Source organism: Sciurus vulgaris, assembly GCF_902686455.1.
Source record: "Sciurus vulgaris genome assembly, chromosome: 3".
Classification (NCBI taxonomy): Eukaryota; Metazoa; Chordata; class Mammalia; order Rodentia; family Sciuridae; genus Sciurus; species Sciurus vulgaris.
In genome coordinates, this window is record NC_136463.1 from 38,099,286 (window position 1) to 38,126,998 (window position 27,713).

Here is a 27,713-nt window from a genome sequence, read left to right on the forward strand (position 1 = left end):
TACCCACTTGGCCCACCCACAATTTTGGGGCAATGAAAAGTGGTTGACTGGTTGCTATCTTAACCTTCTTACATTCTTTGATCAGCATTTAATCATCGTTGGAGTTTTCTGGCACACAGAGGACTTAATAGGCAGAACATAGTGGGTGGTGCTGATGATATGTGGGAAGGAGGATAGAGGGAGGAAAGTGATGCACTTGCCACGGCAGTGAAAGGAGCAGAAAAGACTGAGCTGGCCATATAAATAAAAAGCTGTGACATATCACTGCACACAAACTGTATACCTCATGTGATTTGTGGGTAGCAATGCCCCTTGCATCAAACCTGTATCACAGAGTGAATTCATAAGGCAGCAAGAGCAAACTCCAAGTACAAAAACCTGAACTTCTCCTATCTGAATTCCATGAGCTCTCACTCAGGAAAATGGGTCTTATTTTATAAAAGATTCTCAGTTATCATGATGCACTAGGCCCTCATGAATAACACAAAAAGTATGCATAGATAAATGAGAGGGAGATGTAACTGAACAAAAAACTAAAACTGCAGGTGGTAACCGGAGTTCCTTTTAAGATACAAAAGATTCTAAATAATGGGGTTATTTGCACAGTCTCTTACCATGAACCTCAGTTCAGAAAGAACCCTACAACCAAAGCAATTTCAGGGACTATTCATGCAGGTTCCTGGAGTTTAGAAACCAGTAACATCTCAACTGTTAACCAATTTCTTAAACTAATAAAATGGTCTTACTGCTTCTATAGCTACACTCTAATTCCTTTGGGAGTCTTCACAGGATGATGGCTAAGTTTTCCAGAGAAAGGGGCCTAAATTGAAAAGAACACCACCAAGAAAAAGCCAGCCCTTCTACATCATCAAGTCTCCAGCTCTCAGATGGAGCCCCCTGCTGCTTTGTTATGGGAATTATGCACCATACACACTATGGGGTTAAAAAACAAAATAAAACAAAACACTAAAAACCTAATATCTACAATTTTTAAAGGGATGTCCTCCAAATCAATCATGTAAGAGGCAAATTTAGAGCTGGCTTATCCTCTTTGGTAGAATAAGAATTAATGGCGTCAGAACAGAGATGAGTAGCAAAGGAAGGATAAACTGTTTATATAACAGGTAAATGTTTAGCCGTGTCCATATTGCTCACTTATATATTTTATTATCCTACAAAGGCAATTTTGTTCCACCTACACAGGCTATTTTATCATCTTAAGAATGTGACAAATGCAGCATACTGCATACTACTGTGATACACCAGAAGGCTAGATCCATGGTCTGTGCAAAAATGAGTCAAATATTCCATTTATGTGGCTAAAAATAAAATAAAATCCACCATGTTCCACAGCCTACTCCTCATGCAAAAATAGCAAAAGTGATCCATCTCTATAATGCAATCAATTATATTTTCAAGTATATAAATGGAACATAAATTCACTTCCCAAATCTGCTATTTGGATTATTTAAAGTACTTATTATGATGAATCTTCTCACATGTTTTGAAAAATATTGGAATAACTTTCCTTCTAGTAAATTAGTTCCATTTTACAGATATGATAACTGAGAAATCAAAGTGAATGCTTTCCAAGGACATTGTTCAACATGGTGTCAATAAATCAGCATCTAGACCTGGCATTTTCTCATCCCTGCTCCTGAAGTTAGCATTCCACATCAATACAGACTTTAAAGAAGGACAAGAGAAATCCTTTGAATTCTGAGGTTCTTGGCATTAAGTCACCTCTGATTTTATTGATCTGCCTGCCCAGCATGGCTGGAAAGCCTGCTTCAATATGAATGCAAAGTCAGAGTTGCTGCCTGCTAGCTGAACCTTCTTTAATTTAAGAAACACTGACTTCTCTGGCAGTCACAAGTTCTTTGAGCCTTTTTACCATTCCTTCCAACTGAATTTCATTTTGCTTGAGTCTAGCTGGCCCTACATAAATCTTTTATTATATAAAAATGCTCCCTATTCTTTTGCCTTCTAACTTGAAGAAGAAAAAAAAAAGACCCTATATGAAAATGATGGGGATGCATGCAAACAAGCAGTGGTTACATCAAGCTGTGACCGAAAGCCAGGATAGGGCAAATCTTTTGAAATCAGGCAGCAAAGCAGAATCAGAAGAGGTCAGTTGAATAACCTACTAGCAGTCACTAACAGCAGTACCATAGGAGAAAGAGCAATTTGACTGGCTGTGACCAGTGGTGGTCTCCTTGTGTGACTGTATCTGCAGGAGAATCCAAATCAAGAGCTGTAAAACACATTTGAAACATGTATTTCTACTGGCACACCCTCATCCCTATACACACTTGCAGTTCAGATGCCCAGATTCTACTGCAAAGCATTAGTTTACAATAAAATGATTGCTGCTTCATTCATTTGCAGCCCTTCCAAAGCCCCTTCTTTGCTCTGCTGGAAGATTTCGCTCTTTCTGAAACAAGCACGCCAACAGGGCTATAGCATATTCCAGCTGCCTGTCGTATAATTAGCTACAAACCCACAGCACAAAACTACAGGGATTTACAGGTGCCCTGGATTATGCTTTTCCTTCCCCCTGGAATCAGCTAGTCTTCCTTGACAAGAAGGGACCTTGGGCTACCCTAATGATATACTGAGAGTTTTAAACTCAACTCTCCAATCTTACAAGTCTAGAGTGCCAAAATAACACAGCAGAGACTAGAGGCTGAGCCATGGATCCAGGAAAGCACTTTGGTAAGCACTTAAACCTGCTGAGAATCTTCTCTTCTGCCAGATGCTTGCATCTTATCAGCAGACTACCCTGAGTCAAGGAAGCAAACACTGTAGGATTTTATTTATTTATAGCTCATTCTGGCCGCTAACTACAACCAAGTGCTCCACTACTAAAAAATGCTACAAGTTAGATGACTTTTGAGTGTCTTAGTACTATCCAAAGAAGGGTCTAATCTCTGGTGTCAAAGATTATCAGAATTCTCAAGAATGGCAGCAGGCTGTTGATTAGTCATGTGAAAGGCTTCTGATTTTTAACCTTCCTCACAAATAAAAAGAAGGTCCAGAGGCCATCCACTGACAGCTAAACACTGAAAATGCCAAGCAGCCTAAATCCAGTCATGACCAAAATATATGTTATCAGGGGAGAACACAGTCAACCTCTTCTGGATAAAAGGCAAGAGAAAAGGAAAGTACTTCAGTTAAAACATAACACAGAAGGCCAAATTCACAAGGAGCAAACAGCAGAGAAGGTACAATGCAACCCAACTTAACAAAAGCATGAATTTCCATCTAAGAAGTAGAAATGAATATCAATAGGTCCTTATCCATTATATATGTACAGAAATGTACAACAAAGTATACTTCCTTATTCTACCTCAATGTTGATGTTCCTTATTTAAATCATACATTCAAAGTTTTTAAAATAACCCATGTTTGTTAGTGTGTATTACACATAAAAATCTTTTGGAGTTTTAAGATTTTTACTCCCAGACCATCAAAATATACAAAGCCATATGCATAGCCACAGTGTGTATGGGGCAATGTACTTTACATGTTTGTATAAATAGTTATCTTTTAGAGTATTAAATTCATAGGATCAATGAAAAATTTGTTTCCAAATTATTCTGAGGCATTTAATATGCCCAAAGCTAAGTGAAATCCTGAATGTCAAATGATTCAGTGAATTGTCAAAAACAAAGGCATTCAGGATACTGCCTCAGTGTAACGAGCTTTTGCCTTTCTAGCATCAGTGAGTAATTCTAGGGGGTGGGAAACACACAAACACAAGTTGGGCTCTAAACCCTGAGACTCACTGTTAAAAAGAAAGAGAAAAGGAATGTTGAAACATATAGTCTAAACTCCAGGATTAACCCATAAAAATCTAGCTAAACTCACTAAAGTGTTGGGCTTCTAGAATCTTAGACAAGAAAATTAGGTCCTAGAAGTAGACAAGCCATCCTGACTGTTCCTGTACCAAGAAAATGACTGAAGAAACTCATACATGTCTCCTTAAAGAGCAATTGCTATCTGGCTATAAGTCATCTTAAAAAAAAAAATCCCTCCCTTCAAAACATTTCATATATAATAGAACACAGTCTTTAAATGCTAAGAAGGTAAAAAAGGAAACACACCAAAATATACACTTGTCATATATATATATATTATATATATATATATATATAATCATATATATATATGATTCTAACTAATATTATTCTTTCTTTTGGCCAGGTGCTAATAAGGATGTTACCCAGGGCCTCACACATGCTAGGCAACTGCTATACCACTGAGTACACCACCAGCCCAGGTTTCCAACTGTTCTTAAACTGTTGTTCAAGTGAAGGAAATTTAGGAAGAGAAGGATAAATCCAGACCAGGAGCTTCCCTGAGTGAAGTTCTAATAATAGGATCCTCTGATGAAGAACACCCAGGAATACCAAATAGGTTATAACTACAGTTTCCAGAAAAAATTTTAAAGTCTTGGGAAGAAAGTCAAGAAACAGATAACATACTCTGACAGAAGAATGCCTAGCAACAAAAAGAAGCAGGAAGTCATAGGGATTAGAAATAATCTAATAATCGACCTTTAAAAAAAAAATTGAGAGAAATGCTAGAAAAAAATACAAAGTATTCAGAAAAATAAAGTAAGTATAAAGTAATACAAGGTCTATGATGGATTAAAATAAAAATAAAAAGGTACCAAACATGCTGGCCACACTGCAACTGCCCAAATATGCTAAAAGGAGATATCTTCTACCTTCTTAGAGCTGCCCTACTCATTTGAAATGTATTTTGCCCACTTCTTTAAAAATTGAAATGAGACATAGGCCTTTTGTCCAAAAGGCACCTAAGGAATTTTCCTGAAAAAATACTCTACTGCTGTCAGTTTGCAGACAGAGAACCATATTTCATCCCAACCCATGGGGATTAAATCACTAGTCAAAAACAAACTACAGAAGTAGAATTCCACCAGATGACCCCATGCACAGTAAGAAATTGTCCTCTGGTTTTCATATTACAGCTTACAAAAATACTTCTAATGACAAATTTAGTCTACTTCAAATGAACACTGGCTAGGAATGTGAAGATCAAGTGCCAGGAAGGATAATGCAAAAAAGTTGGTTAAAAAATTGTTTTCTTTCCAAAGAATGTTTGGTCTATTAACCCCAACTGAGAAAAATACTATAATCTGTTTTGCACTGATAAGTAAAATATATTATGATGCATATGCTTATTATCTTATTCTCACAGAATAATTGTTAAAGCATGCAATATAGTATCTATAGTATTAGGTTGGATAATTCCTATAATTACCAAGACAAGCAATATAAGAATAAAAGAGTTTTTTGTTTGTTTTTTCCTTCTTCTACCATTAACAAAACAGAGAACTCAATGTGATTGTCCGATTAATTTTTGGTCTAGATTTGAACTGAGCAACATGGCAGTAACTAGCCATGTGGCTAGTCTGTATTGAGATATGCTATAAATTATGTATAAAATATCTCATTGATAATTTTTACTACATATTGAAATGGTGTTTTGCATACATTGGGTCAAATAAATGTCATTACTATTATGTTTCTTTTACCCTTTTAAAAGTGAATAGAAAATTTAAAATTACATATGTCGCTTGCATTAGGTTTCTACTGGACAAAATCACTAGAAGTAGTGATTCTCAATTACAGTGTTATCAGAATTTTTATCAAAGGTGCTCTGCAAAAAAGCAGTCTTTTAAATGTATTTATTGTATTAAATGGATTCTAATACAAAATGAATCAGATCTTAGCAGCCAGGACCCCACTACATGTATTTTCAAAATACTACTCAAAAAATTCTGAGAATCATTAGAAGAGAAAGGAATAAAAAAAATTAAAAAAAAAAAATGGAATTGGCATATGTGGAAGTTAAAGAGGAAAAAGGAAAAGAAAGTGGAGGGAATCTCATGAAAATTAGAGAGATCAGTAGAATAGAGGAAAGGGATGGGAGTAGGAGGGAGGGAGGGAGGAGGGAAGTGCTGGGGAGCCAAATTGGTCCAATTGTATTGTTACATTGTGCGCATGTACTCATATATAATTACCAAAAAAAGGGTTGAAAAAATAATGGAGTTGTAAAAAAAAGTAAAGTACTTGATTCAAAAGTAGCTAACCTTTTTTTTTTTGGTGGAGCTGGGGACTGAACCCAGGGCTTTGTGCATGTAAGGCAAGCACTCTACCAACTGAGCTATATCCCCAGCCCCCCTTTTTTAAAGTGAGTAGATTCATTATATAATAAGGAATTTAACTGGTCTTTGCTCTTAGTTACTGGGAGACAGGCTCTAAACATTTAGAATTTACTAAGTTATAGGAGAGTCTTTGTTATCCATGAGCTTCTTGGAAGCACACATGAGTTTATGGTAAGAGATGAAATCAGATGACTCAGAATGGTAGCTGGTCACTAGAAAAACCAACTATGTGATTAGAGTTGAGACTTTGAGTCAGCCTGATCTCTGGGAGGGGAGATTGAGTTTAATCATGATGATTTCATCAATCATGCCTATGAAATTAAACCCTCATGAAAACTTGACATTGAAGTTCCAGGGAGCTTCTTCATTAGTGAACACATAGATGTCCTGATCCCATAAAGAAAGAACAAGGAAGCTGTGTTTGAGATCCCTCCAATGCAGATTTGCCCCTGTGTGTCTCTTCATTCAGGTGGTCCTGATCTATAATCTTCATAATAAAACTGTAAGGCTTAAAGTTGTGTGAGTTGTTCTAGGGAATTACTGACCTGAGGAGATTATGGGAACCCCCAACTTTGTAGCCAGTTGATTAAAAGTGCAGGTGACCTGGGGACTCCATTTGTGGACCCTTTGAAGTTGGGGCAGTTTTGTAGAAACTGAGCCCTTAACTTGTGGCATGTGATTTAACTCCAAATTGTATTTGCAAGCAAATATAGAGTCTAAGAAAACTAAATCCAAGTAGCAAATCTATACTAACTGTCTGAATAAGTTATCCTTCCCTTCCCCCCACAGTACTAAGGGATTGAACTGAGGGATGCTTCACACCAAGCCACATCCCCAAACCTTTTTTATTTTTTATTTTGAGACAAGATCCTGATAAATTGCGAAGGGCCTTGCTAAATTGCTGAGGCTGGATTTGAACCTGTGATCTTCCTGAACCTGAGTCTCCCAATGGGTATACTATTTTCTGATCAAATCTGATCCTAAACTACCAAAAGGACTATAGATCTTAAAAAAAAAAACAAAAAAACAAAAAAAAACAGGATTAAAGCAATTTTAAGATTTTCCTGGCTTTCAAGAAGATTATCTTTTCTTATTTTGTATTCCTTTTTACCTTTACACCTATATAAATAGTAATAATATTCCAGCAACTTTAAAATTACCAATAAAGCTGGGCATGGTGGCACTCACCAGTGATCCTAGTTGGGAGGCTGAGGCAGCAGGATCACAAATTCAGGGTCAGCCTCAGCAACTTGGTGAGGCACTAAGCAACTTAGTGAGATTCTGTCTTAAATTAAAAAATAAAATAAGGCTGGAAATGTAGCTCCTTGATAAAGCACCTCTGGGTTTATCCCAAGTACCCTTCCCTCAAAAAAGAAAAATAAAATTACAAACCTAACCAGGGAAGACTTTAGAGACTATAGAAAATAGATCAATTCAAGTCTGTTCATTATCAATAGGGGTGTGTACATCTCAGATGTGTGAGGGACAAGGATATAGTTTTGAAACGATATAAGGACTGAAATTCATACTCTTGATGTGGAAAAGTAAGATTTTTTAACAAAGCACTTAAGAATTTCCTTCATTTTTTTAGTCAACTTTCCCTCACCAAACTGGACAGAGTCTCAAATAAAAAAAGTAAGACAGGGAGAGCAATTCAGAAAGACAGGGGAGCAATGAGGAGGGAAGGAAATCAGAGGCAGCCCTGTAGGCTGACTACAAATCACTGCCCAAAGGGAAGAGGTAGTAGAAAGTAGGAAGAAAGGGAGATTGTCTTGAGAATTACAAAGAGCATTAGTATAGCATGTAGTTCTCTACAATTATTCAAGGAATGCAGGAAAAGAAAGAAGACTGAGTGCTGAGCCCATGTGTGCCATGAGTACTTCCCTGTTCGCTGAAGGACAACCATTCGTTTCTAGAAAATGAGATTCTGAAATCCATGGAGGCAAAAATGTACCGAGAGATGCTTGCTAAATCAAGGATATATGCTTTTCTCTGCCAGCCATAAGGCATTTTTGAGGTAGGGAAGTGAAAGGATCTTCTGAGACAAAGAAGAGAGATACTTTTCTGAAGATGCCTCTGCTCATCTGCCGATCTCTGCTGGATCAACAGTGGCATCCAGTGGCCAAAAGTCTCAGCACAGACTTCTTTGTCTCCAGAAAGGCTCTACTGCTTTGGGTGAAGTGGCAATTCCGAACAAAACCATTTCTGGTGTCTATAACTAAGGATCCCCAAAGACATAGTACTTTGTAATACCAAGCAAAGAACCAAAGGCCATAAAGAAGAAATGGAGAGGGGCAGGTTAAGATTGGCTGTGTATTTATATTTCCTATGGTATTACTAAAAAAAAAAAAAAAAAAAAAAAAAAAAAAAAAAAAGAAAAGAAAAAAAACCAGGAAGGGATGAGCATATGTGTGTGTGAAGTTAAAAATATCTATGTATAGTTTTTAAAAATGAGGAATAAGATAAATAAGTATTTTCATTTTAAAATCAAAGCAATACTGAAACAAATGTTCATACGTACATTTTAAAGGTCTTAGGAAAGGAAGAATAATAGAATTAGCATGGCCAATTAAGTAATTTAAGTTTGGTACTGAAGTGTGATTTTTAAAACACGGATTGAATTACAACTGTTAAATTCAGGTATTTTTAGGGAGAAAATAAAACTGGCTCTAGTATAACTTCAACCCATAGCAAACACATAAAAAGGCAAAGCAATTCCACCCAAGTTTTTTTTTTTTTTTTAAAGTGATTTTCTGGCAAAGTTCCAATAAGAAATACGCTAGTAAAAAGAAAAAAGGAAGGCATTGTTTCTTCAATGACATAATACAAGCAAGAATGAACACAATAATCCTAAATTTTTATCTTAACTAGACTGGACAACAAAAGGGTTCTTCTCGTATGGTTCAAATCTGTTCATTTTTCACTCTAAATTTCTGGCTAAAAAACATGGAACTGCCATACCCATTACTCCCCTAACTCTCCTGCTGATAGGCCTCTGACTGGCTTAGGCACACATACCAGCTCAAACTCACCTGTTTGGATGTGATGTGGGCAGCATGAACTGAAACTCCACCACACAGGTGTTGTCCTTAAGCTGGCGGTGTTGTACGCTGTTAAGTTCATAGGCAATGTAAGCTCTTCGAACATACACCTGGTAAAAAGTATCTTCTGTAAATAAACTTCAAAAGTAGAAATGGGGCTGGGGAGATAGCTCAGTTGGTAGAGTGCGTGCCTCACAAGCACAAGGCCCTGGGTTCAATCCCCAGCACCGGAAAAAAAAAAGAAAAGAAAAGTAGAAATGAAGAGAAGGCTAGACCAGGAAAAAGATAGCCTTATAAAGAAGGTGATGGTCTGTGGTGAGACAGGTCCAAAGACCCTATACATATATACATGTATTAATTAATGAAGATGGAATTTTAAAACTATATCCATGAATATAAGTGAAAATAAGACTTGGTTGCCTCTGCTGGATACCTCTAAGTGCTCAGTAACCTTTCACACTAACCTAAATTCTGGAGAAGTTTTGATCTTTAAGAGAGCATTATAGAACCATGACTACTAATTTATTAAGCATGATCATTTCAACAGAAGACAAAAGCAAGCAGTGAAAAAAATGAGAGGTGTTCATTCCACTTCACTTAGGAGAGAAGACAGAAGATGAAAGTAGGTGCAGTACAGCGCAACTCTTTTACTATCTTATATCTTGTTTTTTTTTTTTTTAAACCCTACTACCCAAAATCAGTTTTGGATTATTTAGATTCTCAACTTTAGGCAAAAGCAGTGAGGCATAATTTGACATATAATACTTCAAACACACTAAATAAGAGTTAAAGAAACAGCAATAGACAACATCTCAGCAAAAACAGTCCATCCTTATGTACACTCAATTTGTCATGCATAAAAAATGCTACATGGGATTCCATCCACACATGAAGCATATAAGGAAGTTTCTCAGTAAAAGATATGAAAGCCCTGAAAAAACACATATATTTCAAATATACTTTATTTACTGAGTAGTATAGTTTACATTTTACCCACAATACAAATAAAAACTCAAAAGAGCTAGCAACACACTATGGTGATGTTTTATTACATAAAATCATCCAACATGCTCCTTTTCCCCACCTTAAAAATATCTACTTGACAATTTCAAGGTAGTATTCAGAGCTTGCAATTTTTGTGCTTAATGAGATAGAGTACTGTAGTGGAAACAGAAAAGCATTTGGAGTCAGAATGACCTGAGTTCAAATGCAAACTCCTCAACTCATTATCTATGTAAGTGTTGGACAAGTCACATAAACTCTCAGAATCTCACTTTGTTTTATTTTATAAATGTAAATGAGAAAAAGTAAAACATCTAAACCACAGTTTATTAAATACTTTCTTTCCTATGAGGCAATATTTTATAAGAGCTGCTTGATAATTCAAAATATAACTAAAGTACATTTTAATTTGGTTTGAATCACAAAATGATAAAGTTACATACACAATTTGATCAGCCACATATTCTTTAACTTACTGTGTTATGGGGAATCTTAATTCATTATAAAATGGGAGAAATCAAATACCTGGAAAATAGAGACTACTGAAAAATGCTGGCAGCTATTTCCCCATAGTTGGAAATCACCAGAAACAGGTGACTAGTTCAGAGCAAACACTTGAGCAAAAAGTACTTTTTTCAGAGGAAAAGATTACATTTAAGAACCAACCCTATGGGGGCTGGGGTTGTGGCTCAATGGTAGAACACTTGCCTACCATGTATGAGAGTTCAATCTCAGCATCACATAAAATAAATAAATGAAATATAGGTGTTGTGTGCATCTACAACTAAAAATTAAATTAAAAAAAAAGAACCAACCCTATGGAGTGGGAGTGTAGCTCAGTGGTAGGACACTTGCCTCATCACTGAGAAAATCCCCAGCATTGCAAAGACAAAAAGAAACAAAAAACTCCATCAACCTTGAGGCCAAAAAAAAAGAACTGTCATAATAGTCAAACAGACAGAAGACATCAGCTAGAAACCAGGAAGGAGATCATGTCAAACAACCATGAACACTCACCTCCAGAGCTGCCATCCTCACTACCTGGTTGCTGTGATAGAAGAAGTTTGGTAGGACATCAAAAATAGATGTTTCAGATAGAATGAGTTTCTGGAAGGTACGAAGACAGGCATAAACATTTACTTCCAAAAGTAAACAATTTCAGTAAACAATATTTAGCATTTGAAGCAATTAGCAAACCATAAGAATTCTGTCTATGAATACCATGTATGAACATAACCTCTCTGAGCCTAGGTTTCCTCAGATATAAAAGGGGAAAAATACTACTACCTATTCTTATCATTTTTTAATGATGTTGTTTAAAAAATAGTAAAGGTCCTTCCAATTAGTAGTAAAATTAGTCAATAGTCTCTTAAAATTGGTTATTTATATAGCTTAATGGTAAGCATTAAAATAAAATTAAAATTAAATGATATTTAAATAGCTTTGTCTCTAGAGTAACAACCATCTATGTATACATATGATTCAAATATCAGAAATCAAACAATGCAACCACTTAATTCTGACCTAGAATACTTTCTAGGTAAAAGCATAAGAGATGAAGATTTTAATAGGACACTCTATCAAAGCAGGCCTATATGATTTTTAAACTAAACCATTTTTAAGCTAATGACATTTTTATGAAAAAACATTTATAAGTATAAATGATTTTAAAAAGTCAAGGATGAAACTTCATTACATGGAAAATCAAAATTGATTACTTAATTGAACTATGTTTGGGAATAGAGGGGACAAGAGTGCAGAGTGGTAAGAAAGAGTTATATATACCTGCAAGTTCTCAATGCAAAACTGATGTCCATACATGTCAATAGCTGATAAGAAGATAGACTCTACTTGATTATGGCGAAGTTCATATGATGGCAAATGGGAGGCAATAAGAACCTAGAGTGAGAGCAAAATAAGAAGCATAAGTTCCTGAGGGAGTGATTATTCTAGACTCCTATTAGGTAGCTCTGATACAAAAGCAATAAATATAAATCTGTAAGTGCAGGCATCAAAGATAAAACAGAGACCAAGTAAAACAACTTCTAGGTCCTGTAACATAAAGTCAATGCCACCAAATACTGAATCTTAGTTGACTCTCACCATGATTTGCGTTGTGGGCAATTTCCCATGGGGAATCGGGGGAAGGGAGAGAAAACAGCTTCAATCAAGTTCCATCAGTGCATGTGATTTACCATTGCAAAGCTGCTAGTCCTGGGGACTGCATGACTAGCTGTTAATTGGGAATCAGGTCTGGCAGGGAGCAGCTGTGAGGAAGGTAGATGCAGCATATCCAGCCTTTTGCAACTTGGAAGCAGAAAGACTAGGAAAAGCTGCTTTGACAACCCTAGGTACTCAGCACCAAGAAGGCATCAGGAAGTAACACCAATGCACGTGAGGGGCAGAGAGAGTGAAAGCAGTGTCACAAACAAACAGGGACACGGTAGGACCTGAATATCCTCAGCGGGTCACTGAGAGGTTCAATAACTTTGAGTAGTTCAGTGACATGGATACAATTGTAGAGAAAGCAGAAGGTCACTGAACAGCTTCAAAATGCTGCTTCCTTGTCAATGCCCATGCAATGAAACACAAAAGGGAGCACCAACTCTGCTTCCCTGCTGAAACCTTTTGGAATGGAAATGAACACTACAGGGTGAAGCTAACTGGACTTCTCTGGAGTTGTTCTGATTGCTGGCGCCTAAGATTCATTTCATTATCTTTCTGCTTTCCACACTTGATTATTTCTTATGCACTTAAAAGTTCTCATCTGCTTCTAAGCTCCCTTTGGGAAGTAAGAAATATTGATTTCCTTCCCTCCGGTTCTTTCCCTCCATCTGACCCTGGTTTACTATCACAGGGCTACTAGGGAGATGGGGAACAACACCAGAATTTTATAATGGGAAAAGGAATCCTATTTTAGAGAGTCAACATAAATTGTTTCCTTTCTCTTTAAAATAACATATACCACATGAAAACCTTTGGTCTAAGGGCAATGTGACATACATAGAAAATTGCATGATCTTCGTAAGGTTATTGAGTAAAAGCTCATTGTGTCTAGAACTATCCAAACTATGAACACTATCCCTCCTTTATGATAAGCAACAATTGTCCTTACCTGGCGTGCCCGAAGTGCTACTTTAGCATTGGTGGTCTTACTCAGTTGAGTTAACTCTGTGAGGATATTTAGCAGTTCATCAGTGAGAGTAGGGTCCCGGCCGCACAACTGATCCTAATTATTAATGTGAAAAAGAATGTGCACATCTAGTTAAAAAAAAGAACGTCAGTGGAAAAGGATTTCGAAATACGGGAATAAAAACAAAGTAAACAAAGTTGGATTAATGAGAAAATGCAAACTCCCTATTATTTTTATCCTAAACAATGTGATATATATTATCCCAGAGGAAGCTGCTCCTAAGGAGAAGCAGCCCAAACCTCTCAATCATTCCAATTCAAAATTTCTAATGTATTTCTTTATAAATTAACAATATACTTTTAACATGCAGAAGAAATCATCAGAGATCACTCAAAGAGGTCAAGGGGATTCTGAATAAGAAATAACATATGATGTCTCAAAGTTTCAGGAGGTTTTAAATGATGTAGAGACTAAAGGCCTTTCTATTCCCTCTCTCATTTTGGAAATAAAGGTAGAATAAAGCAAAAGGAGCCACCCTGGTGGTTTTAATTCCACAAACCAAATGTTCAGCAGCCCCAAAACAACCATCCCAAGGATGCAAAACAGAAACACAAGAAAAAGTCATTTATAAACACAGGCTAACTAAAAACACCATCTCATATACTGGCAATTCTGCATTCAAAATCATTTATCCTGTTCCTGTACCAGTAATCATTCCATGAATATAAATATGGTGAATCCTCAGCTGGACTGGAGGAAGAAAACAAGCTCTTACTATAGGATTCAGTTTATTCAGTATAGGTCCTCCTCTTCTAAAAATTAAAAAAAGGTTAAGAAAAAAAAATTCCTACTGTATTCTGAAATATTTCCACTGGAAACCAGCAGAATATCAGTTTATTCCCAAAATTCATCCATTATCTATGTAATTCTCATCAAAGCTGAAAAAACTATGGCTGCAGCTTTTTTAAATGTCTGCCTTTTCATACTTATTATTTCATACTTATCCTTCCCCATCTTGGGTGTACTCTGTATAGTACTTTATCACAGCACTGTAAATAAAAGCATAGAACTTTGATCTTTGGGGCAGACATGCATTTTCCAAAATACTTTTTTCAAAAACCAAAATATGTTTCACATAATGAGGAAACTACTTTTGGAATACTTAACCCTATTATGCTGAGGAGATTTCTCCAACATTTTTGGATGTATGTGTGGAAAAATGATTCAGAACATGGAATTCTCCTTCCTCAAATCATCAACCAGAGATTTGTTCCAACTGTCCAGGGTCATAAAACCCATGATTTATGGCTAAGGAAGTTCAAGTATTGTTTTTATTCATGTAAGTGTTAAAAATAAAAACCACTGTTAAAGATAAGCCCAGGATTCAGTTGAACATGTAGTCAGATACTAAAGGACTTATTTCACCTATCCTTGATAGGCATAAAAGCAAGGAGGAGGGAGAAAATATAACAAAGTCTCATCTTTTGCTGAGAACTAATAAGCAAAATAGAATTTCAAGGGAATATATAAATGACCAGAGACAAGAAGGAAATAGAAGGAAAGAACAGATAGATAATAATGGGTAGAAAAACCAAGACGAGTTTTTCCTACCCAAATCCCTCCTTTCCTAATGTTCCTAATAGAGCAAAGTATTATTTTCTGAGATACTTTCTTCATTCATCAGAATGATCCATGAGATCTCAAAACATGTATGCCCTAGGTAATACCAAAACTCAGCTAACTTTGCAAATAGTCAGACCAAAGTTTCAACATTAATAACCAAAGCCAACATGGCACAATAATAACACAATCATTACCTTCCCAACCTATATCAGACTTGACAGAATGTGTTTCCATTGAAGGAAATCTGGGTTTCCTAAACGAAACTAAACTGAAATAAAGGGGAAAAAAAATCAAATAATCTTCTTGCTTAACTATAGATCATGTTCCAGCTTTAAAAAACAAATAAACAAACAAACAACTAAAAAAAAAAAAAAAAAAAAAAAAACAGACATGGTGCCACACGTCTGTAATCACAGCGACTTGGAGCCTTTGCCAGCAGGATTGTAAGTTCAAAGTCAGTCTTAGCACCTTAGTGAGACCCTGTCTCATAATAAAAAATTAAAAAGGGCTGGAGATGTAGCTCAGTGGTAAAACTTCCTTGGGTTCAAACCTCAGTAACAAAACAATGACAACAAAAAAGCAAAACATACGAAACCATTTTCTCATTTTATTTTTCCATTATGAAAGAAAGAGATGGAGAAAGTGTAGGAAAAAATAAAGTATCTGTAAGAAAAGTGAACAATGGAGATTAAGAAAAATTAAAAGTAAAGTCATTATTCATTCATGACCACAGACTGACAATCTTCATGGGCTTCTTGTGATAAAGCATAGAAACCATTCTTTTCTGGGATGTGAAAAATCAACATAGTATGAATAAACCACTACTTAACATTAATTCATCCAAACTTGGAATTTTCCCATTCGAATATAATTTTCTCCGCTGTCATCATTAACACTCAGAAAAAGGTGAGCACCAAAAAATTATATGTGAAATAACTTCCTTAATACTCTCTTGTCCTTGATCTGGGCAGGTGGTGGTCTAGAAAGAAACCACCAGTGTTCTCTACAACCACTCATCCACAAGAAGCTCATGCCCTCCATCCTAGACACAGGGCTCCTTTGGGCAACTGAACAACCCAGCATTACCATGTAATCCTGGTAAACATATATAACGCTATCAGAGGACATTTATGTCAGCAGATGTGTTTCCTCAAAATAAAATATATCATTTTAAAGAACCAACTTGCTGATTGGGAGGTTGCAGGTCATTTGCAAAAATCTGTAGACCAAAGTGAAAATTATTATTCAGTAAGAGTTAATACTGATACAACACAGATATTTCTTATTTTTATTCTTATCTTCATTGGTTGCTAACTATAGGGAATATGTTGGATTTGCAAAAATATAATAGATATGCTTAACTGTCAAAATCATAGTCGGTTACTCTGCTGACTGACAGAAAAGCCCAAACAAGCATAACTTGATCTTAGCATCCTAGACATTAAATACCTCTGAGGAAGGCAATTCAGAATGGAAAGAACGTGAACTTATGTATAATACCCTTAAGACATAAACACTGCCCTAATCTCAATAGCAAGGGACTAGTAGTTTCTTCCAATCACAATTGGACTTCTCGACATTCCAAAGATGTTACAGGATGGAGTCAATGAGAATTTGTTAGCAACATCCTTACTCAGTAAACTTGACTGAAATCACTGAGAATTTTTTATTACTCATACATTGGACATATTATATTTAGTCATGATATAAGGAAGAAGAAAAGGCACTGATCTTTGCTCCATGTCTAAACCAAATCAGAGTTTCATATGCATGGCATTAGTCATATGGAAGCATGTTCATGTGGCTCAGATCAGAAATAAGACAGCATTGACAGGAAGACTACTCAGCATCAAGGTAACTATACAATATGTACATTGCTATCTACACAGCTATGGGAATGTTGATATTTTTAATGTTGATAATTTGGCTAAAGAGTTCTTTAAATATCTCTAATCAAACACAAAAACTGTTATTCTAAGTGCTAACCTTTTACCTATAAGGTTAAATTTTAAGAAATAATAGCTTTTGGAGCTGGAGTTGTGGCTCAGTGGTAGAGAGCTTGCCTAGCATGTGTGAGGCACTGGGTTTGATTCTCAGCACCACATAAAAATAAATGAATAAAGGTCTATCAACAGCTAAAAAATATTTAAAAAACAACAAAAAAGAAATAACGGCTATAAAAAATTAATTTACTACCAGGCACATATCAGCAACTTGGGTGGCTAAGGCAAAAGGATCACAAGTTCACAACCAGCCTGGGCAACTTAGCAAGACCCTGTCTCAAAATAAAAAATAAAGATGGCAGTAGAGCACTTCTGGTTCAATCCCCAGTGCTGGTGAAAAAAAAAAGTTTTTAAAAAATTCATTTACTATTGGTCTTCCAGACTTTGCTTTCATTTTTGGTACAATGTTCCAAAGGAAATGGAACAGAACTTTATCCTTTTACTTGATATTTTTACTTTCCAGACAGAGTAAAAGATTAGAAGAAATTTGGTCAAGAGTCCATGAAGCAAGTTACCACTAGGCAACTTATGCTAATACCTGGAAAGGATGAAGTTCCCTCTTCACTTGGAGTAGCTTGATGATGTTCTTGATCCCTTTCTGTAGGTTCAGAGGCCCCAGAAATCATCATCTAGCTCAGCAAAGCACACCATCAACATTCCTATTTCTAGAAAGCAGAGACTGGAATGCTGGGGCACATAATCATCAACCAGGAAGCCAAGGTAAGTAAAGAAAGGAGAATGAGCAGGGAACACAAGCTGGGGGAACTGAAATGCTACCATGTCCTGTGACATCTGTAAAAGACAATTAAGACCTGCAGAAAGAGTAATCCTAACAACTAAAAAGACTCTTACCAGATACTACCATTAATACAGATGGAATGGGGGTAGGGTCGCTGGCCACTGTCAATGAAGAAAAGAGGAAGACATGTCTGGCATCCAGTAATATCAGATCAGAAAGGAACATCACCTGAGCTTTCATCCCTGATTGGTAAGTCACTGCTAGCTTGCCCTGAGCTCAATCATATCAATTAACTTCTTATTTTCAAATCTCTAAGATGGCTAAAAGCAAGCAATATATGAAAAGAAACCAATTATACATAAGCCCACAGATCCTATTATGCTTAATGAGTCTTGTTTGCTTTTAAAGAAAAATGTGAAGATGCCAAGACAGAGAAAAGACAAATCTAGCATCCTGGTTCACATCTCCTCCTTCTCCTCCTCTGTTCTATTCATCCAAACCCAGATGTTCTAAAAATATCTCTTTTCTCCAAAGTGCTCAGTCTCTTGGACAGAAAGTTTGGGTACTATCCCTGCAGGTAAGAAGTAATCAGATGCCAAGGTGTGGGTAAAAAGAACAACAGCAAGCCAGAGTCCCATTGGCTTCTGCCTGTCCTGACTGGCAAAAGCAAAAAGCAAAGCCTCAAACCAGTTCTCTGACAGGGCCCAACGCCTCTGCAGCACCCCCCGTGTAATTACACACTTGAGTGACTGGACTCTGAAGAAAATTGAAGGCCTGAGCTCCGAACAGCTGCCATTTTCTCTCTCCATCACACCAGCGTGATTACTTGAGAAATGAACAGCCCCGGCTCAAAGCTACTCCAGAATTCTCAGAGGAAATATGGCTCCGTGTTCCAATAATGAGATTCTTAAGGCAAGCGTTACTTACAATCACTCCGCAAAAGGAGCGAGCCGAGCCCCTATATCTTACAAATTAGAATTTAAGAAACCCAGCGACAGTCCTGGACGATCATTACTCTTCTGCTGCTCCAAGGATTCTGGGCTTTGGTCTATTTTTAGCGCAGAAAACTGTTAAGTTCTTAAAAAGGTAATCATAATAAGATGAAAAATTCACCATAATTAGCTTCATATAAAGGCAAATTCTACCCCATTTTAGGTCCAAACTGACAGATTCTTCTACCCTCTCATCATTACCCTTTGCCTCCAGAAATTCTTGGCCTTATCCAAGTGAGAATTAACATTCCTTGCATTAAAATTTGAAGAAAAAAATAATCAGATTTCTTCCCTCTTTTATTAAGAAAAAAAAATTAGCAAGTTGCTGTTTAATCTCTTTGTTGAAAGCTATCATTTGGAAAAATTAAAATATTACATAGTGATATGTACTTTCAAATGCATCTTCTCGTTGCCTCATCACCTAGCTATTCTAGGTAGCAAAGGTAACAAACTCTCCCTATAATTATATACTTTTAAAAAGTAAAGAAGAACGGATGAACTTTAGATTACGTAGAGGGAAATGAGGGGGGAGGGGGTGGGGGCATGAAAGATGGTGGAATGAGACAGACATCATTACCCTATGTACATGTCTGATTACATGAATGGTGTGAATCTACATTGTGTACAATCATAGTAACGAAAAGTTGTACCTCATTTGTATACAGTGAATCAAAATGCAGTCTATAAAAAAAAAAACTCTTATATTCTTTATATTCTATTCTAAAAACTCTTATATTCTTTAAAGTTAACCATCCAGGCAGATGGCTGAATGAGTCACAACACTGTTAACTAGAGATGGAGGGAGGATGGCTTCCCTTCATTCTCAAGTACGAAATAAAAAATGGCCGTCAAGATGTATAGGGTTATGTTCCCCCTCCAGGAAGAAATGATGGAGTTAAACTACCAAGAATGCCCATTCTCAGGGACAAGAAAGGAATTCAAGGAGTGAAAAGGCACTATAGTCCCCAAAACAGATGAACATATAAGAGCAAGGCAATGAACTGCTCAGGACCATGGGGTAGGGAACTCTTAAGAGATGCACTATTCTCAGATTCCTAAAATTAACTCACCTGGAAAGATCTATGAGTTAAGGACTTGCAAAGCGTCTTTAAAAATTCTTAAGTTCACAAAACTTCTACACTCTGGTCAAGTGTACATTAGTCCTATTCACATTTACCAGTCTTATCCCTCATTCCCACTTACTAATTCCTACATTCCTAGGTTCAGGGGACAAAATAACGTGTACTACCAATACATTAACTTCAGCTTAGATTTTTATGTAAATAAAACAAAAAGGGAACAAAGAAGATGCAGAATAAATTTGAATTTCTTTGATGGGAAGCAGCAGTAATGAATTTCTAACTTTTTTTTTTAAGGTCTTGACATCAGAACCATTGCTTATATCTATGGAACAAATAAAGAGTTAAAATGAAAGTACGTTGGTTAGAGAAGACTAGATTTTAAAGGTACTGTCATGATGACAACAGGAATGGAGAAGCACATGGCATTTCTAAATAGAGATTTGAGTTTCTATGCACATTATATGCATTATAACCAGGACGATCCTCTTCTAAGTAGCAGGTTCCTTCAAATCAAGGATGAAGGTAGAGATAAGAAATCTACAATGCAAGCTCCACTCATTCCATAATTATAGAAGACTGTAGCTTTTCCTCTGACCACAGCTACCAGAAGAAAAAAAATTTTTTTTCTACATCATCGGCCATCAGATTCTAAAAAATGATACTCACAATAAGCATTGTGACCAGAAGATTCTTCTTGGTGACTTGAGCATGAGAGAAAATGTAGTTCAATACGGTGTTCATGTCACTTTTGTTCTCTTCCCGAAGGGCGAACACACATTTGTCATAGTGACCTGCAAGCAGCAAAAATAATTGGTCCTCACCCTATATGAAGGCTCACATTTACGTGCTATTTGTTTATTTCTTAATGTCTATACTTAAACTGGTAAGTGTGAGAAGAAACATCTTAAGAATTTCTGAAACAGATTTGTACAGAACTGGCAGTGTAGGTTAGCAAAAGGGCTAGTAGACTAGGAGTCAGCAGAAACTGCACATAAGTCCTGGGCTCAAGGCCTACCTATTATCAATTCACTATTGCTCTTGGGCAAATCATTTGACCTCTCTGGGTCTTAGTCCATTACATTTAAAAATTGGAGAGAGAGATGTGCTTTAAAGACTGGGGGATTGGGAATAACTCCAACTCCACACTTACACTAAACTCTTATTTGGCTTCCTGAAATGAATTCCTTAGAAGAGAGGGTTCTAGCTGGGCATGGTGGCACACACTGATAATTCCAATTCCTCAGGAGGCTGAGGCAGGAGGATCTCAAGTTCAAGGCCAGTCTCGAGAACTTAGGAAGGCCCTGTTCCAAAATAATTTTTTTTTGGAGGGGATACTAGGGATTGACCTCAGGAGCACTCAACCACTAAGCCACATCCTCACCCCTATTTTGTATTTTATTTAGAGACAGGTTCTCACTCTCACTGAGTTGCTTTAGTACCTCGTTTTGCTGAGGCTGGCTTTGAACTCTCAATCCTCCTGCCTCAGCCTTCCTGTACCTACCAGGGACAGGTTAGTTCTGGGTAAGAAAGTTATATTTTGTAACAGAAATATAAGCTTCTGTTGTACTGTAATAATATCTACAATGGGATATAAGTAATATCAGTTCATCAGAAAATAGCTTACCTCAGAACTAAATTTCCAAGTAAAGAAGAATTAGTGTTTGAATATTCTCTAGAGTCAGACATCTATGAAATAATAAAAAAAACTAGAGGATTATCACTTCAGATTCTACATTAGGTTATAAACAGTGATGTTCAAACTGCATTACCATGGTTTCCAGGAATACTGGTATTTGGGGCATCTCTAGTTAATCTGTTTTAAATATCAGAGATTGACATCAGCATTTTTTTTTCAAAATAAAACTAAAATATATTTTTAAAAAAGGAGACTGCAATACCTAGAGAGCTGTCAACTTTACGAAAGATTCAAAAACAAAAATGGAAACTGTTTAAAAATTGGTTTTTTGAGGGGTAAGGGATATAGCTCAGTGGTACAGCACTTGCCTAGCATGTGTGAGGCCCTGGATAATCCCCAGCACCATATTTAAATTTTTTTTTTGTTGTATATATATATATATACACATATATATTCTTCCCTAATGAGGTGTTGCTTTGAAGTGACAAGAGAAATATATATTTTGGTGACAGGAATTATTAGGAACAGGGGAAATTAAAAAGAATACATTTACATGAGATGGGGGAAAACACTAATAGAAAGAAATATTCCCTTCTTAAAAACTATTAATTGTGATATATACTCAGAAGACTATATAAAATTTATTCTAACAGTTGAAAATAAATACCCATGTGCTATTTCAGAGCTAATATATTTTAATAGAACATCTTTAGAACTTTGAATACCCTTGTGTGTTTCTTCTTGAAAATAATTACCAAGCTGAAATTCATATTAATTATTCTTTTGTTTTACTTTACATTTACCACCAATGTATGTATGGTTTAATTTTCCTATTTTTGAACTTTCTAAAAAATGGAACTGCTGCCAATTGATTCTTCTGTAACCTATTTCCTTCCCTCATCATTATATTTTTGAGATTCATCTTTTTGTGTGTGTACCTTAGTTCATCCATTTTCACTGCTGTATAATAATCTATTATAGAACCATTCTAGAATGCAGTAATTCATTCTACTTGTGTATATTGAGAATGTTTTATCTTTTTGTTATTATGAACAGTGCTGACATAAACAATCCTGTGTATGTCTTCTAATAAACCTGAGTGAGTTGCTCCACTGGAAAAAAAATATGCAACTGAATTTTAGATTGACTTTTATATTTAGCTGCTTTGTTAGGCTTTAAATAAGTTAATAGTAAAGTTGCAGATTTGTTGAGCCTTCTAAGTAGACATCATAGCATATCTAGTAGTGGCAGATCTACTCCCTTACTCCTCTTCAGTCCTCACACCTTTTACTTCTCTGGTCTTAAGGCACTGGCTGGGACATCCGGTATGATGCTGAACAGAAGCAGTAATAGCAAGTCTTTGTCTTATTCTTAACCCTCAAGAAAATGCTTTTAACTTTTATCATTATGTATGTTGTATCCTGTAGATTTTTTTGTGGTATTGCCCCCACTTGTTTGAGGTACTGGGAACTGAACCCTTTTCTTTTTTTTTGAGACAGGGCCTCACTAAGTTGCCGAGGCTGGCCTCAAACTTGTGATCGATCCTCTTGCCTCAGTCTCCTGAGTAGCTGGAATTTCAGGCATATGCCACCATGCTCAACTGTGGGTCCTTACGAACAATTAAAATGTTACATTTCATTCCTAGTTTCTAAAAGTCATCATGAATGAATGTTAAACTTTGTGAATGCTTTTCTCCCCATATCTTGAGATGATGACCATGTTTCTTCCTCCTTTAATCTATTAGTACATGAAAATTCCATTAATTATCCCAAAATCAATCAATTTTGTATTAGTGGGATAGAGTCAACTTGGTTGTGATATATTATTTTATACATTGCTGGGTTAAACGTACTAATGTCTACTTGGGGAATTTTGCTGGTCATGAGTAACACAGCCATCTTTTAAAGAATGCAAATGGGAGCAAAACAGATAAAGGAAAATTATAGGTAATGTTTCAAATTCTGTGGTATTTCACTGCCATCTTGTGGCAGGAAGCAGCATCAGCAATACATACCTTTAAAATCTTAGCCAAGGTATTTCATGCTTAAAAACTACCTCATTTAGTGAAGCTCTTCAGAGAAAGCCAGGGATAAATTCCACCTAAATGACACACTAAAAAGTAGTGGAAAATCTGACCCCTTCCCATATGCTGGTGGTTCAATCCATGGATTAGCTGCTGAGAGGCAAGCTCTTCAGATAGGGAATTTCAATTTCAACCTGGTCATGACTCAACCAACTCTCACTATACAAGGTCAAGAAGATGTCAACAGCGAATGCTAATCTCTACTAGAAAAGTAATCTCAGTCCTTTCTTGGAAGCACACTAGATTTACAACTTCATCAAGTTGTGTTTTGTTGTTCTTTCTTTGGTGTTAGTGGGATACGGAGATTTCCATTTAAGGGAGTGTTGGAAGGAGGAAGAGTTTGTTAGTGGAAAGTGTTGGTGACAAGATGAACTGGCTTAGTTAGCTCTTACACAGTCCTATAGGGATAGTTTGGTCTAGAGATCAGAATTAGAAATTTTGTTAGAAAGAGAGTCCTCAGGAGGAAGCTTACCGTTCTGGAATTGTGTCTCTACTCGCAGATATTGCCGGAGCAGATCCATCACCACAGCCTTCATGTGGCCTCGGATACCACTTCGGTACCTGAGCAGATAGAAAAAAAATCTCCATTAAAAACCTGACAGGCCAACACTATGGAATGAAAAACCTAGAAGCCAAACTGACTTTCTAGATTTTCCACTGAACTTCTTTCCCTCTAAATATAGGGCAGGACAGCGGTCAGCTTACAATTAGCCAACAAGATTAAATTCCAAGCCTAAAATATACAGACTATACAGACATGATCTTTTATAAAGGAAAAGGAAAAGGAAAACAAAATTAAAAATATTCATAGCTTTTACCTAATGACATTCTGACTCAGTTCTTACTGCTGAGAAGAAATTATTACCATGCACTTGAAATGATTAGGTTATTTCTGAAAAATTTGAGTATTTTAAAATTGAAAATACTCTACAAATATCAGTTAGTCCAATACTTTGCTCTGTAGGTTAAGAATAAATGTCATACTGGGTTCCATGCCAGAAGAAAAATTAGAATCTTCAGTAAAATAGCAAGGAAAAAGAAAACAACAACTTTTGTGTCTTAGTAATTGGCAAAGAATATTAAGAAATTACCAGAAATATTGAGTATGAGAGTTAGGTCACAATTCTAAGACACTTAGAAGATAAAAGATACTTTGTGAGATATAAAGTGCTTGCTATTTTCTCAAAGTCAGGTCTGAAGTAAATCTCTTTATGACCACTTAAAAGAAAGTATGGGAGTGGAATGGTGTTAAGAATCTGACATTACATGTAATTACCTTTGTACTAGTTGGACAATGCTCTGAGTGTTCATAAAGAAGACTTCCCGTTCAGATTTCCGGTTCAATGTAGCTGCGTGACTATCTAGGATGTTGGCAATCTAAGGTATAAAAAAGGAGGGGATAAAAGGAAGTCGAAAGGGACACAAAACATTAGCATCCAGAGTACTACACTAGGAAATCTTCTTAATTACAACATGAGTATTCCCACCTGATGTGTCAGCAGCAGCAGCGGCAAGTTACTAGACATACTTTAGGGACTTATGCTAAATAAGAAAGCAACTTTTGTCTCTTTTCGCCCTTTATCAGGTGGAATAATGACTACATCGAAAAATTACCATCTACTCAGAGGTTCTCATGTGAATGATCTATCTGTTTTGAGGTCAAGAGTTAAACTGTACTCCTCTCTTGCCCAGCTTTACTCCCTACATAAATTCGCTTCATCGATGAAGGGTAAGGATGCTGCTGAGATAGTAAGGAAGTATTTGATAATAAAACTACCAATATCCCTCACTTTAAATTTATGAAAATACCCCTAAGTAGGGAATAGCCTTTAAGAACAAAGCTATGTGGAGTACATGGCAAAGCATACTTTTTTCATAATCAAGGACATTTAATATTTCACATGCAGTATTTTCATTATTGGGCTTATATTCTCAGGCAGTTTTGTAGAGAGTACAGTGCTTAAAACTATAAAAGCACACCATCCAAACAACAGGGAAGATCCAAACAGAAAGCTACAGCCTGAATTCCAGTGGTAGCCAGTGGAAAATAATGATAATATTACCCTATAAATACCTGCTGGCTGGGAAACTGACAGAGGACTGATGTGATGTTGCTAGCATACTGAGCCATTTCCTTCTTGATAGACTTCTCCACATTGAGGGGAATACGACCAGAGACACTGGTCATGATATCTTGCAATTCTAGAAGAGGCAGAGAGGGATCTCTGAGGGTCTTCATCAACCGCTCTACCCAGTCTTTCACCTAACAAGAAAGATATAATAAAACAGGATCCAAAGTTAACACAGTCCCCAAAATAAAATAAGATATCTAGTCAGGAGTAGGGGTGCACTCCTGTGATCCCAGCAACTTGGGAGGCTGAGGTAGATGGATTGCAATTTAGAGGCCTGCCTTACCAACTTAGCAAGAACCTACCTCCAAATAAAAATAAAAAAGGCCGAGGATGTAGATCAATGGTAAAGCACTCCTAGGTTCAATCCCCAGTACTCCCACCCTCTGCCCCCCAAAATAAAACAAAATAAAATGAGATATCTGAATTCACTATCATATAGTACTTACTTTAAAATTTCAGTGTAAGCATCAATTATTGCCCCATCCTCTGGTTTAAAAAGGAATAATTCCAACTAAAGGTGAAGTTCATGACAAAGCTAAGAAGCAGGGATTTAAAGACTTCAAATCTCACAACTAAATGAGGGAGCATTCCAGGCCAACTGGCTTTCTTTTTATCCCTCTAGAAAATCCCCATTAGACCTTAAATTATTTTGGTATAATTCCCCATTTGTACATCCTTTCCCCAAGAGAGGTGAGTCATACCCTGCTGCTAAAGAAAGGATCTGGAAGGCAGTATCCATTCATCACATTGACCAGATTGTCCAGGACATAGTGGAACACTCGATGGAGCTTCTCGCCTCTGAGTGCTGTGCTCTGGATCTGTGGCAGACTACCCGTGTGAAGCTCAGCCTATCAACCCCAATGAGAGATTGTTTATTCATTGTACCTTCTATTCAGGGTACAAACACAACTGCAATTCAGTATCATCATTCAAAATGGAGACAATCCCTTCCCTGAACCCAGTTACCAGGAGAGAAGTCAGTGGAGGAAACATAATGAGGAAATTAAAGGATCTTAATATTGTATTAACACTTGCAAACTCTAGTTCCATAATACCATAGGCACAAATACAAGGCATACAACATTGGGGGGAAAAAAAAATTAAGGAAACACTGGCAAACCAAGCAATTAAGAGCACATTCCTCCACACCTGCTGAACCTTGCTGGGGTTGTCCAACTGCATTTTGGCTATTACACAGCCAGGGTCAAGAGCTGCTCCAGGTCGCTTGACATAATGAATGCAGCCAGATTCTGCAGCTGTTAAGGTCATCACCATCTTCATCACCTATAGTAAAGAAAAGGTAACTTACTGTCTGTTTTCTTTTCATACAGATGAATGTTTCAAGGAAGTCAATTTTTCCTTAGCATCTTAGTTGGACTACATTTATTTCAACCCAGAAAAATGGATGTCTATCAAAATCTCCTGTGGAGTAATGAAGCAGGCATTGAAAGACTTCTCAGGACCTAGATTTGAGGATTAATAACAGTTACTGACATTTCTTCTGTTTCTATCCATTGTGCTACAGTTTGTGATAATACTTGCTTTGTATTTATAAGTGATGAACAATTTAGTCTCCTCACACCAGTAGATCTGGGTATTCACTCTCGGGTTACCTACTGAAGATATTCAGGAGGCCAAAAACTAGGGGTTAGTCTTCATTCCTTTTCCTCCTCTATCTACCAATTACCAACCCCAACCAAGTATATCTTCTCTCAAAAATTTTCCTTCTCTTGCCATGTCTTTGGTGTAGGCCCTTCTCATTTCTAGCCTGAGTACTTCAAAAACTTCCTAAAAGATTTCTCTATCAGTTATATATCTCTGACAAGCGCCCCCCCCCAAAAAATAGTAATTCCAGAGCCCAAATCTCATCATATTTCTGTTCCACTTAAAAATCCTTCAGTGATTCCCCACTGCCTTCAGGATAAGTGGAAACTTATTAGCATGGTGGATAAGATCCTTCATGACCTCATGACCTCATATTCAAGATCTCACACTATACCAGTTCTTTAGCATGTTTGCTTGCCACTTTTCATTTAATCTTAGTCTGTTCT

The 27,713-nt window shown here is 36.6% G+C and overlaps 1 protein-coding gene across 9 annotated transcripts in view; it reads right to left on the minus strand.

The window, feature by feature from the left end:
- The window catches only part of ACACA (acetyl-CoA carboxylase alpha), a 273,697-nt gene that overhangs the window by 116,463 nt on the left and 129,521 nt on the right, over positions 1-27,713 (minus strand). For all 9 annotated transcript variants that reach the window (XM_079132070.1, XM_079132069.1, XM_079132077.1 and 6 more), the window contains 10 exons: positions 26,812-26,946; positions 26,364-26,510; positions 25,605-25,793; positions 24,807-24,907; positions 24,003-24,091; positions 20,478-20,602; positions 13,355-13,468; positions 12,025-12,138; positions 11,257-11,346; positions 9,229-9,347 (listed from right to left, as the gene is read on the minus strand). In XM_079132070.1, coding sequence (XP_078988196.1) covers positions 9,229-9,347; positions 11,257-11,346; positions 12,025-12,138; positions 13,355-13,468; positions 20,478-20,602; positions 24,003-24,091; positions 24,807-24,907; positions 25,605-25,793; positions 26,364-26,510; positions 26,812-26,946 — 1,223 coding nt within the window. The remainder of the gene's footprint in view (positions 1-9,228; positions 9,348-11,256; positions 11,347-12,024; positions 12,139-13,354; positions 13,469-20,477; positions 20,603-24,002; positions 24,092-24,806; positions 24,908-25,604; positions 25,794-26,363; positions 26,511-26,811; positions 26,947-27,713) is intronic.